This window comes from Cupressus sempervirens, chromosome 2, assembly GCF_028749045.1.
Source record: "Cupressus sempervirens isolate cs-2001-9-10 chromosome 2, ASM2874904v1, whole genome shotgun sequence".
Taxonomy (NCBI): Eukaryota; Viridiplantae; Streptophyta; class Pinopsida; order Cupressales; family Cupressaceae; genus Cupressus; species Cupressus sempervirens.
This window is the reverse complement of record NC_143119.1, coordinates 456922586-456940630: the sequence shown is the minus strand read 5'-3', so window position 1 is coordinate 456940630 and position 18045 is coordinate 456922586. Positions and strand designations below refer to the sequence as shown.

Here is an 18045-nt window from a genome sequence, read left to right as displayed (position 1 = left end):
CCAAAGGTCATATTGTCTTGAAAATCTCATGTAAGCCTAACAGATGAGAGAGAATTGATATCTGAACGTTGGAGAATGAATCTTCATTCACACAATTTTGCAACCAAACATGTTATTGAGAAAAAAACTTGATATGTTGAAAAGATCACATAGAAAACACATAGCAATATGATGCTAAGCAAGATGTACCTTCTTCTAGCATTTCAACAAAGCAAGTGAATAAAACCAGTCCTTGAAAAAAGGTGTCGAGTCTTCCCTTGTGCCACAAGGGTAAAATTTATGTTCGAGACCAATGAGCCAAAATTTGCTACTTCACCCAAACCCACCATGATAAGATAAGATAAGACAAATGTATTAATCTCCAATAAGAGACCACAAAAAGGATCTAAGGGACGAAAGGGGAAAAAGGGTCTAAGGGACTGAAAGCATACAATTAAGGAGGCTAACAGCAATAGGATCACCAAACGGTGACCGAAAAGAGTAGAGCAAACGAAAGCAATAACACGAAAGAGAAGAAGAGTAGAGGACAAGAAAATGAACACAAACACCACCTAGGCAAGGACTAGGGATCCTTCCTTGGTGTAAAGAAGTCCAAAATATAAGGATAATGCCCAAGACAACCAAGAATCCTAGTGCATCTCTGAGTACTCCTGGAATGGTGACACTATCATGTAAGACCACTGCATGGTCTCACAAATCTGGAATAACCAATGATATAAGTGTCAATCATACGCTTCACACCCTGAGCAGAAGGCAAGGGTGAGAAGAAGTCGATGATAAGCTGATCCGAAGCCTCTCTAGTCCACATAACTGAAGAAGGTGGGGAGAGACTAGCAATCTCTAAATAAACTGTAATATCTCCCTCTAATCTCATAGTAGGCGGGTCATCGAAAAATGAAGTGGGTCTCCATTTTAGCTTCTGCCAAGGGACATAGCCAACAAATCAAATCCTACCTATCAATGTGGTGATCAATCTAGATCCGAAGTTTGTGAGAACCTACTTGGAAAGAACCCAAGAACATACACAAAGCTTGGCTCTAGCGCTATGACAAATAACCTCAATGTGTAATAATCCCATCCTAAATATCCAAAATTTGCTCAACGTAGAAGGCCATCTACTAACATAACCCCCCCGAGGGATTACTCCAAGTCGTGGCAATGTACCATCTATAGATGTCAAGACTAACATGTTCATTCATCTCCTTTTGTAAGGAAGGAGGTCAGCATGAGCACCTAGCGAGAACTAGAAGGTGGGAGCCTATCAATCTCAATCCCAGTCAAGCCTAGCAAAGCAGTCGCTTGAGTGTACCACAAGAGTTTGGGATTCTCAAACAACAACTAGTTGAAAATTGGTCTTGGTTACAAGGGTTTTGTTGTTGTTATATCCTAGAATATTCTAAACCTGACAAATTTGTATCTGGAGGACTACTAATGAATGCATATAAAGACGAATCTTTCTCTAACTAGTCAAATTGATTAGACCACAATTGTGTGCTATTGTGGTCATTGAGGCTATAAATCAGTTTTGAGTTTTGATCGTGGTCATTGAGGCTATAAATCAGTTTTGAGTTTTGATCATACCTTGGTTCTTTTTATGGTCAACATGCTCATGATTCTTCTCATTTCTTTCAGAAGAAAATGCAAAAACCTGTGTTATGTGATGCTCATCCTTTGTTTGAACGAGTCTTGAGGGAGACATCAAATGGCTTTTGGATACTGTAGTTGTGATAACTTTGATAGAGATTAAATTGGATTTCCCAAACAACGCTATGTTGAGTTTTGTCGACCCTACTATTAGGGATGACAACGACGTGGGCACTACAACTAGTGATTTTATGTAATGAGCCCTGTTGACTCACACTCAATTATGTTGAAGAATGAAGTTTTGTGTTTTCAAAGTTTTCTTCTTTTTTGTTTCTTCGAATTTTATTTGTTTTTGTAATTTCCAGATTCCAAGATAACAATGCACATCAAGTTAAAATTAACACAAAATTGAACACGACCTTTATTTTCTATTATGAACTTGACAATGTTCATGCAAATGCATAAACTAATTTAGTGATAGAACCTGGCAATGTTTACGCTGGAACCTTGTTGATGGTGCATGAAGTTGAATTTGACCATTATCCACAAATTGCAGACCATATATGGGCTCAACATTGCCAAAAGAATACTGATCACATCCCAGTATTATGAATCGATGCTCCACAAAATAGAATGCATCTTGAAGTAATTCAACACTGCCTCTGTAGATTCCTCACCACCACTCTTTAAGTATCCAAAGACACCAAATGCCGCTTGTATTAGCAGAATTAAACCCTCCTATGATAGCCATACCTTCTCTCATCAATTTGCAGCAAAGATTAGATAACTCTTGGGACAATTTTTCCTTTAAAACCTTTGATAGATGTCAGCAAAATTCATTGGCAATGTAAAATCAATTCAAAGTGCAAGAAAAACACTGAAGAAATTTACAATTTCTCCAACCCAATGTCCAAACCCTTGAAAATATTCAAACTCACAAAATCATTAGCAGTAGAATGAATATTTGTCTCCAAGAGCTTGCTTTTCTAATAGTTCAAATGGCCTCTCCTTCACACCAAACGGCTAGTGGCTTCATGTTTACTCTTTTCACTTAAAAGGGTTCATTTCTCATAAAGCAACTTTATGTTAGATTTTAAAATTGACAAATAATAAAGTTACTTTATTAATTAACCTCCCCCATTGCTCCAAAATTAACCCTTTCACTGATAGAGTGGCATCTTAACACACAAGGTTCCTATTTCATGTGCCCATGATTTAAAACTTTTCATCCTAATTCCAACAAGTTATAGCACTAAGATGCCCATCAATAATTTCAATTAAAATAGCAACCTTAGTAAATATGATTAAATTATAACCAACAGTGCACCCAACTTAATCTGATGGCACAGTAGTGATCCCGACAATAAAAGATGATGAATGGTTCTGACTAGGTGACTTTTTAAAAGATGCTCCCTCCAAGAATCTTGAAGCCCATACCAAAAGTTAGAAGTAACACCTGACATCATCATATAACTCCTAAGCTCATCATATAAATCACCTGAGCTCATTGGATTCATCTATTCACTTACTGTAAATAGTAAGTCCTACAAAACAGAGCCAAAACTCACAATTGGTTATTGGAGAGTCAAACAACTCCGCAAGGTCCTCTAAACACCAGTATCACCCTACAAAGACCTAATGATAGGCTAAATCCATCAACTCTGGTGCAACTCAAAAATTGGGGATATTACATTCTACGAATAATTTTTGTGTTGAGTATATTGGAGTTTATGATGATGTGGTCCTCACTAGTGTATTCCAATTATTTGACTGTAGAGATAAACATATTGCCTTTTGTTCAGTAACTCCATCAAGGAGACCAAGTTATTAGCCTTTTCAACTCTCATCTGCCAAAGGGAGGAATCTTGTGTGTCAAATTTGAGTGAAGGCTTCATTTGATTGATTGGTGTAGTAATTACACTTCAATATTATATTATTATGTGCACCCAACTTGTGCTATTTCTGATATTATTATATTGATTGACTGCAGATGTTATTGGTGAGCACTTTATGTCTATATGTTCCTCCATAATGTATCGATTGCACCATAAGTTACAAGTTCGAATCCAGATGCGGATGTGGTTACAAGAACCTACTATGTGGCTACGTGATTTTTATTTTTATTTTGTTTTTGGTCGAGGGGGGGGGTGAGTTTTGGATGCATTTGAGTACACTTTAAAATCTATACATTATTAATTTATATCAATACAAAAAACAAAAGAAATATATGGAATTAAATCATTTGATAGTATTAAAAATCTGAGAAACTATTGGCATCCACATCTGGATTCGAACTGGTAACCATTAGATGACAAATCTGAGACATTATTGACTCACAAAAATTTGAACTTGGAATAGTGCTTTCTCATGTATCTGGATTTGTTTTATGCATGGAAAATCCGTAAAATCAGAGATTTGCTTTTTGCTGTCCAGAATAACCTTCAGTAAATCTTCATCATTTATCAACAGCAAGAACGAAAATATGTAGTTCTAACCGTAGGAATTGCCCAGACATATTGAGATTCTAATATTAACTCCCATAATGAACAATAGGTACAGATGACTGCTCCTACAGATTTAGGTCTTCACCAACACCTTCCAAAGATACTTCCAAGGTTTCCAACAGTCTGCTGAGTGCAGCTATAACTATTTTTAATTTCATCATCACGCCCATATTCATTTCCTGAGTATTTCTGTAGCTTCCCTGCACCAGTGGTAGCCATGTCCTGATTGCTATGTGTCCATTAGACCTTTTCAAGCTAGTGTCCTGACTGCTATGTGTCCATTAAACTTTTTCAAGCTTGAATCAATAAGTATTATGGTCCAGATTTGCTCCCACCTGCATGTTCATCAAAAGGTCAACCTCCATGTTGCATGTGATTTATAAAAATGCAACATCAAGAATATATATGTCAGCAAGAATGCTGATGGTATTCCTTTGGGGTAGTATCCTAAGCATTTCTGGAACACTTGGGAGATTGACATATTTGCACTTATGAGTGTGTTTGTCATTGATGTCAACATAGTATTGTTTCTGTAAAGACTGGCAGAGTAGCAGACAAAGAACAAGGTCGTACGGATTGAGTATTAATGATGAGGTCAAGAGCAGTTGAGGATATGTTCTACAGTATGCCCTAATGACAATTACGTGTTCAAAAAGTCGAAGACATGTAAAAGTTACTTGTGATCTACAAAAGACAGTATGCAAACAGAGTACCTAAGAAGTGGTCTCTTGTGTCGAGATTGTATCTCCTAACAAGGATTGAATTGTGATGAGTGAAGTTAGACAATGATGGTAGACAACCTGATGATGATGTCAGCAAGAGCGCAAGGTCCAAGGTCGCACGTGTGAAAAGTAATGACTACTGTGAGCCGACAATATTTTGTAATTATGAAAAGATGTAATGAATTGTATTATCTTAATGAGGCCCTATTGTAATTAATTGGGAAAGCCTCAAGGCCGCCTCAATGAATTATTTTGAGGACATGGTATAAAGGAAAGTTATTTTCCTTGTGATGTAGTATGCAAGTATATGAGTTGTAAGCGAACTTGTATTGGATATGCGCAGTTGGTAAATGCGAGTAAGCAATCAAAGGGATCATTGTTACGCAAAGTTGAAGATTTGGTTTCAAAATCTGAGAAATATTTGGTGCAATATTGGCACAATCAGAGGATAGAGAAAGAGTTTGAAGTACGGAGATCAATTGAATTTCTATTATTCTTAAAAGAATAATACAGAGGCCAATTGGACAGTGAGTTCGATGGTCTTGCCCCTGAAGTTGTTTGGACAGTGGGTCCATCTGCCTTCTACAACTCCTACAACAGGGTTGGCATCTCCTAGCAAGGATTCAAAGTCTCCTAACAGGGACTGATATGTACTAAATGTATTTCATTGGCTCCTAACAAAGTCCATCCTCTAACAAGGAACTTATATACTAGTACATCATTTTGTGGGTACCATCCCCACCACGGTTTTTCCTCTGATCAAGGGTTTCCCTAGTTAACATATCTGATGTTATTATGTATGTGTATCTTCTTATGGTTGTTGATTATATTGATCACATGTTTAAGGTTTAATAAGGTTGATAAAAGTTATATAGATATAATAACTGATTCACCCCCCCTCTCAATCATTTTGGCGAACTTTACTTTCTAACAATATACTAGTTCTAAAATATTCTGGATGTGCACAAGAAGTGCAAGCGCATCGAGATGCATCCACATGAGTGCATGTGCATCCTAATTCATCCCACCTCCAAATTTGTATCTGGAAGCCACAACCAGAGGTACGAGATCGATGCACAAATAGGGTAACTGAAAAATTTGCACCCAATGTGTGCTATTCAAAATAACATTCCAATGATAATACGAAGTCATCCCAGATAAATAGTTGGTGACAACTCATACTGACCCCTAAAGTTTGGTAATTTTTCCAAATCACAGCATAAGACAAAACGGATCCAAATATGACACCTATCAAAGCAATAGACTCATTCTCCAAATGTGAGACCTTTCAAGGCAAAAAGCACATTATCAAGTTTGAGACCTATCAAAGCAACAAGTTCATTATCAAAGTTTGAACTCTATCAAGGCAACAAGGTCATTATCAAAACTTTGAACCCTGTATACATAACAAGCTTAGTTCAAACAAATTTAAGACATGTCATGGTAACAAGGCCTTTTTAAGAAACTTAAAAGCGGCAAGCATATAATCTAAACAAAGTGCTTGGCCAAGATAAGGTTGAGTAGTTCAAGGCACTGCTCGGTTTGATATCCCCTTCAGACTTAAAAAATGTTAATTGTCCATTATCAATTAATATTTGTGAATTTGTAAAATATTTTTCAGTTTGAATAAGTATGCAGCAGTCAAACTGTTCATCTACCCTATTACTACTTGGTTTCATGGAAACACATTCAGACTAGGGGGGATGTTAACAAGTCCATTGTCAAGGTTAACATGTCTGTAAATTTAGGGGAAAAAAATCAGTTTAGGTACATATGTATCAGTTAAGCTGTTCATCTTCCCTATAAAATAAGAATGTAAACATTCCTATGTAAAAAACAGTTCTGCTGCCTTTAAAAAAAAAAAAAGTAAACATTTCTATCTTATGTAAACACTGAAAAATTACAATATTAATCAATTACTGTTCTGTTCCTCACAGACCTAACAGTTGTCTGATAGATTTTCAGTTGACTATACCTAAAAAATTCAGCTAGTATGTTTTTACTAGTCTATAGCTTAAATAAGTTATTGTGGCAGTCTACTGTAGATTACACCAACTGCACCATTCTTGTGCATATCTTTGTTTATTGAAACTTCACCGGTAACTTGTCTCTGATGTCACTAGTTATTTTCATGTGGATGAGACTAGAATAGCCAAATCTAAAGTTCAAATATATCCATTCATGCATGAGAATATTTTGAGCCATTAGAGAAACAACATTTAAAATGAATGGACATCATAGTTGGAAAGTATTGCTTGCCTTAGATGTCTTCAAATTCTGTGCCTCTGACGCATTCTTTTGTCTCTTAGGAGTCACATCTTTAACTGTAGATGAGGCCAAATTGGTACAATCCATAGAAGCCTGCAAGTTATAGAATCATAATTTGGTGACAATGTGATGCTTAACTGGAAATTCAGGATATGTTAGATAGAAAAATCATAGAACTGTGGTGATTATCACAAATATATCTCACCTTAGATGTCTTCCCCATCTTCCCCATCTTACCATATTTTTGTTTGTTCATTGACCTGTCAGTATGGACAGTGGAATATAGAGGAAAACTTATATCTTCAGGTTCCTGAATCAATAAAAGGTCAAGAAATGTTCAACATGTAATTCGTTGTCATTCTTTAAAACTATACATGTATTCATGTCCACACAACCATCTACAAAAGAAATTGGCAAACATTGTCATCGTTTACAACTTAAAATGTATCCATGTCCACACAACCATCTAGAAAAGAAATTAGCAAATATAACTTGAAAAGGAAATATATATATATATGAGGATTTCCTATTAACAATTTATTTGTCATCCATACCCAAATGCTATCCAACAGTTCAGTAACACAATGTACTTTAAAAGTTTTTTGTCTATTTTCCTCCATAATACACACTCTACCATGCTCTTTGGAGATACAAGTTGAATCAATGTCCAAATTTGTAATAAACCCTTCAAGGATAACTAGTGAAATTGGAACCATTACCTTCAAAAATCAATTGTAAGAGACTTCTTTCCTTAAGTCTATTGAATTTGATCCATGATATCACTTAAAATTTATGTAACTAATAAAATATATATAGATAATGAACAATATATGTATCTGATCCCTTGTTGAATGGTTTCTCTTATATTAAATGATAAATATCAATATCACTGCTATCTCTGATTGGTCAATTAGATATATGCCAGGCGATTTGATCTATATATTTGCGCTTGGTACAATTCACAATAATAGATTATCTCTGATAAGGCCGCAATAATTATGCAATCTCAGAATTATTCAACATGAATCCAATGAGCATCACCTAGATCCAATGAGTGCTAAATGTTCCATTTATTCTCATGAGAGATGGATTCATGTGGAATCACTACTCATGAAACATGGGTCAATGAGTTTGACTCAAAATCACACAGTTAAATCCTGATAGCAATATCACAATTTGACTTGCTGTGGAAATTATCTCCTACTTATCAATTGATGAGCTTAAGGGGCTTTCTAATGCATGGTTTATAAGGTACAACACTTGGTGAAGGTTTTGCAAATGGGGTTGCAAGCTTTGGGTTTAACCATGGAGGAAACTCCAAAGTTAGGTGCGCTCAGGATGGAGTAGTACTGGGATGGGTGACCTCCCGGCAAGTCCTAGTGCTTCACCCCTGTGAGCATCACCTAGATCCAATGAGTGCTAAGCGTTCCATTTATTCCCATGAGGGATGGATTCATGTGGAATCACTACTCATGAAACATGGGTCCATGAGTTGGACTCAAACTCACACAGTTAAATCCTGATAGCAATATCACAATTTGAATTGCTGTGGAAATTATCTCCTGCTTATCAATAAGGCAATTGCTCAACGAGTACATCCAAGAATAGATAATAAATAAATTGAATTCTGAATGAATGATTGTTGAAGTGAATCTGATCACTGTAATATATCTTGCAATGTAAATGTATGGCACCCCTTAAAGATCGAAGGGGCACATCCTTTCTGTTGAATATGATAGCATCATATGAAATTATGTGTTCTCATATTGATGTTACTAACATGTCATTGGCTTAGAACTCTGTGAGTTTGAATGGATTCAGCACAATACTTGTTTGACAGGTGTTTCTTAAACTGAGTAAATCCTTCACCACTCTCCAAATCTACTCTACTTCCTAACAGCATCATCCAAAAGAAAGAGACTACAGGAGAGCGTTTGTATTCCATCCGTAACTGTCAAGTGATGAGTCGACTTGAACTGGAGGAGTTATGAAAAGAATCATTATCAATCCAGCGGCATTTGATAGACACTCAGGTATGCCGAATTTTATTAGTCATTGGGCTTGATGTTTTAACGCATGGACAGGTGCTTGCATATTATAAACGTCCCTGCATATTATCAGGAGTAACGGTGTCCAAGAAGGAAGTTTGACGCACACGATTGGTTCTACAACAGATTACCTGTAGTCAATTATGTGCTCCTGCTGTGTGATTCATAATCATGTGTCTATATATTCATCAGAGTTTTTCTTTGTACAGAATATTGCCATTCTGCTACAGGAGGATATATAAAATTGTATCTGTATGCATATACTCTTATTCTCATCTGAGCCTTGATGCTGAGGGTGCTTGATAAGAGTATTTGAGGGACATTTAATATTTGTTGTTTGTATTGGATTAGTCTTTGACTAATCTATTGTTTTATGAGTTTATTCGATTCCTCAAGATACTTCTCTATTGATCTGTGATGGATTTCTTTTCATACAGAGTCTGTAAATATTTCTTTTGATTTTAATAAAATCTTCAGGCTTTTGTGGGGCTGGGTTGTTTCCCTCTGTGAAGAGGGGTTTCCCTGTATAATTATTTGTGCAGAGCTTACTGGTTGTCTTTTCTGATTCTATTTTAAACACTTCCCTGGTCATCCTTCATAAAATACTGATTAGTCTACAGTTCTTGTCGTTTAGCATTTATTTATCTTAATCGACATTGTCAGTGTTAGTTTTATTTCTGCCACTTATCTGATATGTGCCCATTCATTGCATTATCCATTCAGTATTGATTAACATAATCGCTGACCGTAGATTATGCTTGACAAATCATCATCAATGATAATTACTAATCATTCAGTTAGTTTATATCAACAATCTTAACAAACAAATCACTGTCTTGCTGCTTCATCGATACTTCAATCTCCTTGCTTTATTAAAGATCATTGATGAATAATCATCTTGATTAGTTGTTGTTTCCTTAACTCTGTTTCTTAATAATACAAGTCAATGTGTTCAATTAATAGATGCTTAATTGATGTCAATTCTTTCAATCGATTGTACCTTAGCCAAACTGCCCATTCTATCATCAATAATATCTTACCTCCATGTATGCTTGCTGTAAATATGTCAACTTTTCATTGCTGGCCGTTACTCCAGGATGATGATCACATGATACTTGATCAAGTTCTCTGATATTCTCATATCACAGCTGTGATGATTGTATATCAATAGTATATCTTCCACTAGATCTAAGATGCAATGATACTTGTCTTCATGGCAATCGGTTCTTACAGTGCTCTCTTCATTGGATGTATGTGACTGAAAGTAAATTGTCTATATATCTTGCTACAATTATCTCCATGGATCGTCAATCATCTTGACTCTTGCACAATCATTGATATGGTTCTGCTGGTGTTAACTCTATACTGACAGGTATAATGATCACTTATATCTTCTCCACATAACCTTAATCATCTTAAGTGTCTTCTCACTTGGTATAAGTAAAGCATGATGATATGAACATGTTACTTATTATTAAATTCATTATACTTGACAGTTTTCCAGATATCTTATTACTCAGCTATCTATTTGCTATGTAAATTTACTTCAAACTATCTTCTAACTAGCTATAGGGGTTCAAGCTCTGCAACTCCTTGACCACAAAAGTATTTTATTGCTATTATGGTATCAATGAAAGGATGGAAACATCACAAAATTCTAATAAACATTCCACGCATTCAAAAACAAAAACAAAAATATATAAAAATTAACATCAGAACAAATGTATATGCAGTTTCACAATTCTTACTCATTAGTACACAGAGCACTGCATGATTTGTAAAACCAGCTATATTTTCCAAAGCAAGAAACTCTATTTCTAAAAACATTTTTTATTTAGTCCTAGCAGTAATATTTAACAGTCCTTTTCTACCATACAAGTTGTAATTTTACCTACTCTCCCAACTATTTTATGTAAAACCTTCAGCAAAGTTAGAACATATCCTGGTACCTTTTTCATAGCAACGTCAGAAACATTATTATTAGCCCTTGAATTTATATCACTTCCAACTTTGCTCCAATCAATCTTGCCACCAACGCTTTTCAGCTCTGCTAAGGTTGTAGCTTCAAATTTATGATCCTCATAACTTGACATAGGATCACAACCTTCCAGTATATCCTTTATGGGGTCACCTGACTGTACACAAAGATACATATAACATGTCAAAAACTGTCTCCCGCAACTTGTATTAAAAGACATTTTGCAACCACCTGCCATTTGTTTACTTACATCATGTATTACCAAAATGATGTCACACATGCCAATAAATATACATTACACATTAGAAATGCTGTCTTCCACTTCAAAAAAACATACAGCACTATATTTTATATAGCAGATTATTTTTCGCTTTAAAACAAACATCATGGCACTTTTTAGGTGCAAGTACAATGAAAAAAAAGAGGCATCTCTTTGTTTCAGGCTTTGGCTCTAACCTTTCTGTTCTTCCCTTTTCTTCCATTTTGCTTCTTCAATTGAAAGCAATTGAGACATATCTTTCCAAGAATTCTTTTAACTTCATGTACATAAAGAGGATGAAATACTGGTGTTGGGAGCTTCAAATGGCCAAAATGACCTGCAAAAACATTGCAATTTTTTTATGAAAAAACAGTTTAAATGAAATTTTATAAAGAAAGTAATAATTTTCCACTATTAACAATTACCATAAAGTTTCACTTATAAAGTGACAAAAAGTTTTAATTACTACCTACCATCACAGTCATGAAGCTTGTCACTTCCACATGTTTCACATTTATTAGATTTTACGGGCAGACCAAGTCGATCACTTGATAACTGACTTGCATGTTGAATAGATGACACTGACACCTTGATCTGCAAGATACCACCACAAGAAATGTGATTCAAATGTATAGACACCACATTCATTGAATCAAAAATACACATAGGAATGATAATTGTAGAGCCACATTAGTATGATTCCACTGTGAATCTTTTAAGCATTTCTAAACTGATTAAGTTGTGCCTTGCTATAATTGCATAATATTTATCAAATTAAATAATGGCAACTAGACAGTGAATATACATCCACAATAATACAGAATATAGATAGTAAGGGTTTTTCCCAAAGCATGGAAAGAATTAAGCTGTAATTCTTTAAAAGGAACAAAAAACTTTAATCAAAGTATATATAAGAATGCAAACAAGGCTCATTACCATTGAATCAGAATAAAAAGCCTTGGATTTCCTGTATTCAAACTGGAAAATAATCTGACAGGCTTGTCAAAAAGAAACTCATTCAAGACTGTAATGCAACTTATGATGGCTTTGACTATGAATATGTGTATACCCCACTTATGTACTCAGAAATTGAAATAGAACCTCAATTAGGATACAAAATTAAACGACCATCACGGGATTCAAAAATTTGCAAGTTCCAGTCCATCAATTGTCAGAGCTGTTTGATGCCACAGAAGCTCCACAGTTCTGAATGGAGTGAATTTGTTCTCAAGATCCTCCACTGACTTCCAGCATTTCCATAAGCTGATTTCAAAGCTTGAGGAAAAAAACTCTACCTCCCAAGTACCGAACAAAATTAAAAGATCGAGCCTCTTGGCATGTCGTCCTGATCTTAAGAGCAAGGTTTGTGCTCTATTAAACACCCGATATAGTCTTCCATTCAGATCAAACACACCTCCAGCCACAGCCTCTGTTTTCAGAAAACTGCCTCTACATTTCAGAAACGCCTCTTATCCTGAACTTTTCTTCTCAAAGAGCATTCCTTAGGTCCACGAAATAGTGGACCTAAAGAGCACCTGTATCCCTTCTTATCCATAGAGCTAATGGGAGACGTCATGGCACCCATTTTATGAACTAATTCCCAATTAGCAACATTTTAAAGTGATAAAATATGAAAGTCAAGGGAGAGGAATTGGGGCATTGATTATTCCATGCACAAACACTGGAAGAGATGCACGTTCAAGGGATAAAATATGACAGTCAAGGGAGAGGAATTGGGGCATTGATTATTCCATGCACAAACACTGGAAGAGATGCACGTTCAAGCAACCCAGATATAAAAAAAGACTTCATTATATGGACTGCCGATAATGACTGAGTAGAGAACGCTGTGAAGAAGCCTTAAAAATCTTGAACAAATTTTGATTGACATTCAACGCCCTTCTAACAGCTGTTTAATTTTAGCCCTCTACCGCACATGAACAGCCAGCACATGGTTACCAGCAGTTTCTTGGAGTAATCCACCCCAAAAAAAATTGGCATTTTCAAGCTCTACCTACCGGACTATACCAACATGCTCGCTTGGATATACCACTAGGCATTGAGTGAGTTAGAGTACAATGTTCCCTCTGATCGTGCAAATTGACCAATTAGAGAAGCTGAATAACCTCGAAGAATGTATTAGCCAGCCAATCCACAGGTGAGCTGATCTATCTACATGAATAGTGGACGAAAAAAATTCTTACGCTGTAGTAGCTGAAGAAATTTATTACAATTGCTACTTTAACAAATGGGCGAAAACCATTGATGAATAGCGAAGATTGATAAGATACAGTCTTTCTTAATGTGGGTCGAATCAAAATCAAATGCACAACTTCAACGTTAAAAAGAGAAGTTGCCGGAAGGATGGCTGTTTATGTGGCTCTAAATTTGTTCTTGGCCCAAAGCTCATTTTGGTTTTGACTAAATTCCGCATTTCTTTGACAGTTCCTAGGTCCTGTTCCTAGGAGAGAAAAGCAAAACAAAATAAGTCATTTGCATTTTTTAAGGCCAGAATTCTATTTGTAACTGTTAAACATGTTTTAAGAAATAAACCAAGAAAACATTCGTCGCAAACGGATGTTTTTGGGTTCGCATTAACAAAATCATTTTCGAAGAGTGGGAATTTCCTTCAGAGAGAAATGAATGGCTTAAAATAAATGGAATTCCTACAGGAAATTTTCCACAGGGTATTAATGTCGTTTGTGTCCCAGCCGCAGTGATATCATGCTCCTTGCGTGTTTGAAAATTAAAGGAAGTATATTACCTTCAAGAAACTCAATGATACGAGTTTATTTCCACATGTCTGCGTATGTGTTAAATTAACACGTTAAACTAAAAGTTGATCATTTTTCTACCAAAAGTATAGAGAATGTAGGTTCTCAAGACCTTTTTACTGATAAAACAAAGTAAAGCATATAACAAAATTGGCCTCTGAATCTCGAAAGCATGTTATGAATTCAAATTTAACTATGAATGTTTTGAAGTTCAAAGGACGCGACTAAGTTATATCAGAAGAACAGCAACGCAATTATGATTCACCGGAAAAAATTCTCGGGCTTCTTGGGAAGAAAGTCTAAGTACTCGGCCCTAATTTTTTTATGAGACGCCTTCACATGCCAACGAATAAAGGAAATGCGAAAAAATATACAATTGAAAAACCCATGAATACAAACAAATATTCTATCCGTTTTATCATCCCCAAATTGCAGCTGTTCATTACTATTTGTAATCAAAATTACCAGCAACTACGTCAAAAGACATTAGAAGCTTGGGAGGGAAAAAGAGCAGTCCAATGTTAAAGAAGTACTAGGTACTGTGCAGTGAGATAACCTTCGCAGCGTGAAATTCGAGGCCCTCGTATGAAAACGCATCAAGACAACAGCGCAACCTCTTAACCAAAACTAATACGGTCCCTAAAAATCAGTATTAGCTAAATAAATGAGCTTTTACTCAAAAAACAAAAAATCATGTCAAACATGACAGAAATCACCACCGTATAATTCCGAGAAGCACTGCTGGGTTCTTGAACTTCATTTAGAGTGGCCGTGAGCCGCAATGCCGCTCACCAAAACAATTAACCTGGAATTCAGACCACAGACCATAAACCCTTGCATAATCAACCACATTTTAAGCATCACTAAGGTTTTTCTATAAAACTGATAAAACATTCTTCACAAGTACATTCCGCTGTCTACGTACTGGTAAAATTAAGCACACTTACCGGCTACTCAGGAACGTATTCATTGTTAGAAAAAACAGAGCTAAAAACCTCCATTTAACACGACATCTGACTGAGTTGCATGGAATTAAAAAGAGAGTCGGCCACATTATAGTCATTCTAAATACTTATCCAGTGCTAGGTCAGCTCATTCTTCGAAAACAAAAAATTCGGAAACCAAAATGCCATAAAATGAAACAAGCTCAGAGAATACGTCAATTATTCACACTGCCTGGCCATTTAATAATCAATTCTCCACGGCATTCCACGAAATCAGAACCAAATTGAAGCGCATTTGAAATTTCCACGAGCCATGCAGATTTGAGGTAAGAAAAGGCATGAAACACCATTTCTTTTAAAAGAAGAACAAAGAATGGTTTTACTTACAACTTTCTTGGACGTCGGAAGGTCAAAGTGTATGCCTGTCAAAATGGCCTGCTGAATTTCAGGAACATAACCAGCTTCCTCCGGTGGTGCTGCTGGTGGTGCTGCTGATGGTGATGGTGATGGGGATGGCTCTGGTGGCGAGATTTTAGTCCCCATGCCCATCGCAAACTTCTCCAAACAAATTTCTCACCTAAATTTGCCTAATCCCAAGTAGAAAACAACTGGAATTAGCAAAAGACCAGGTCGTAAAATCCTCACTCTCACACTCTCTCTGTTTCTGTTAGACGCGATGAAACAAAGTGCTCTCACCTGCCTCCATATATGTCATTGTTTCCTCGGAATGACAACCGCTGAGGTGTCGACCGTACGAACAAATATAAAACGGCGACTCTCTTCCCGGCGGCGCATTAACGCTTCCGTCAAATTCATGGCATGTTCCGCGGCACTTTAGCAGCTTTACCAACGATTTTAACATAAAAAGCTTCAGCCTTGTTAGAATACGTTTTTTCGCAATGGCTTGGAATGTGTCTGAGTGAAAATAGAAATGGCCAATTCGGGTGGGAAGAGTGGGAAGATTTGGGAAGGTACAAATAGCTACGTGTGCGTCATGCATACCAAAATTTTGCAGGTTTTCAGACGAAACACATAGTATTCTAATTTATGAGCCTCCACTAAATTTGCTAGTACGAGTACGACTAGTCGACTCATACCACGTCTCCATCGTCCCCAAACTCCGACCATCACTACTCGCGAATTGCTATGATATTTTCCCTTATCCTATCTCTAAATAAATGTTTTGTTATTTTGTGAAAAAAAAGATGTAGGAGGTAGTGGTATTGGGTAGCTGTCGCAGCAATGATTAAGCTATAAGAGGTGAAATAGATAGATAGATAGATAAAATTTTAACGTCCACGAGGCCAAAAAATAGCCTATGGGACAGCAAGACAACTCAAGCAGACTTAAGTAGCGTTGTTCGCCTCTTGTGTAGACTAATGATGAGCCCCCCCAATTGCTCAATGTACTTTTCGTTGAACAGGTTATGCCAAGAACTGTCACATATAGTATCCGCAAACTTATCCCTGCTATCCTTGTAGGCCTCACATTCTAGAATAAAGTGCTGTTCAGTTTCCACTTTCCCAGAATTGCAAAATTTGCAAATTCTCTCTTCCCAAGCCTCCTTTGGCCTCTTCCAACGCCCGGTCTCACAACGAAGTTGGTGAGAGTTGGTTCTCAGCTGAGCAATAAGAATTTTAGCTCTCCAAGAAATGTTGGCTCCTATGTACACTTTTTCGAGTTGATCACAAGTGGGGTTGAACTCATTTATATAATATAGTTTCTTCCTCCCAATCTCGCTTCCCCAATTTCTCTTGTAGAATTTCTCCATAACAAAGACCTTTATTTCTTTATTACTTGTGGGGCACATATTGAAATGAATATTCCATTTACTCATCCACTTGATGTTTTGTTGCATCCATGTCCTTTTTCGCTTACATAGTGTGTCACTAAAGACAACTTTCGGCCATCTATCCTCTTTCATTTTTTCGATTCTTTTTAGATAGCTTAAAAGGCGAACCATAGCAAGTGCCTCAATAGGCGCAGCCCCCATTTCACTTAGCATGATGTCATATGGAACAGTGCTTTTAATTTTAAACTTGCTTGTAATCAAGCGCTTTTGGATTCCTTCGATTTGTTTCCATTGTGCTATAGTAGTGCTGCTGGCCCATAATTCACACCCATAAAGAACAACTGGCAGCACAAGAAGACCAAACAAGGTTTGAATAGTTTTCCAATCCCACAACTCCGCTTCACGGCACCTATTCTGAAGAGCGTAGAAAGCCTTCCATCCACCTAATGTCCTTTTATACCTGCAGCTAGACCAGCTTAGTTTATTGTTGAAATCGATGCCAAGGTATTTATATTCCGCAACTTCTTCGAGAACACCTCCATTGTAATAAAATTCATGTTGATGCTGTTTTTTATTATTAGAGAAAATCATAACCTTGGTTTTGCTGATATTGACTTGCATCCCCACCATTCTACAAAAGCGCTCAAGAGAAGATAGATGGTCTTGCAAACCACAAGCAGATTTGGCAATTAAAATGAGGTCGTCCGCATATAGGAGTAGCTTTATAACAAATTCCCCTAGCTGAATGCCTTCACGCTCTTGCGTGTTTAACCACTCTTCCAGTTTGTCAATATATAAACCAAATAAAGTAGGGGATAAAGGGCAGCCCTGCTTGACCCCGATGTCGCTCCTAAAACATTCTGAAATGCCATCTGAAGTTCTGATTTTGACTTTCACCTCTTCGTACATTCTATGAACAGCAGCTCTGAGATGCCTAGGAATCCCCAATTCTTCCATCCTCAACCAAAGCTTGTCTCTCGGAACGGTATCAAAAGCCTTTTTGAAGTCAACAAAGCAACAAAAAACCTCTTCTTTTTTCTCCCACTCTTTTTCAATAATGTGTCTCAGAGTGACACAGTGATCCACTGTCGAGTGCTTTGGCCTAAAACCAGCTTGCCCTTTAGCACGTTTATGATTTTCTTCTGCCCATTTGCTGATCCTAGTTTCTATCA

At 36.6% G+C, this 18045-nt stretch overlaps 1 protein-coding gene across 3 annotated transcripts in view; it reads right to left on the bottom strand.

Annotated features, from left to right (window-relative positions):
* LOC149573020 (DNA-directed RNA polymerase V subunit 1-like) overlaps positions 1 to 16098 on the bottom strand; it is a 323206-nt gene extending 307108 nt beyond the window's left edge. For 2 of the 3 annotated variants that reach the window (XM_089814168.1, XM_089814169.1), the window contains exons 1-7: positions 15778 to 16098; positions 15469 to 15668; positions 11837 to 11957; positions 11561 to 11700; positions 11076 to 11261; positions 7284 to 7388; positions 7070 to 7171 (exon numbers count right to left, since the gene is read on the bottom strand). In XM_089814168.1, the coding sequence (XP_089670294.1) occupies positions 7070 to 7171; positions 7284 to 7388; positions 11076 to 11261; positions 11561 to 11700; positions 11837 to 11957; positions 15469 to 15630 (816 nt within the window). In that variant the 5' untranslated portion in view covers positions 15631 to 15668; positions 15778 to 16098. Of the gene's footprint in view, positions 1 to 7069; positions 7172 to 7283; positions 7389 to 11075; positions 11262 to 11560; positions 11701 to 11836; positions 11958 to 14856; positions 14943 to 15468; positions 15669 to 15777 lie in introns of those variants that run through there. The other variant, XM_089814170.1, reaches the window with a different exon arrangement.
* Between the last annotated feature and the right edge of the window lie 1947 nt (positions 16099 to 18045).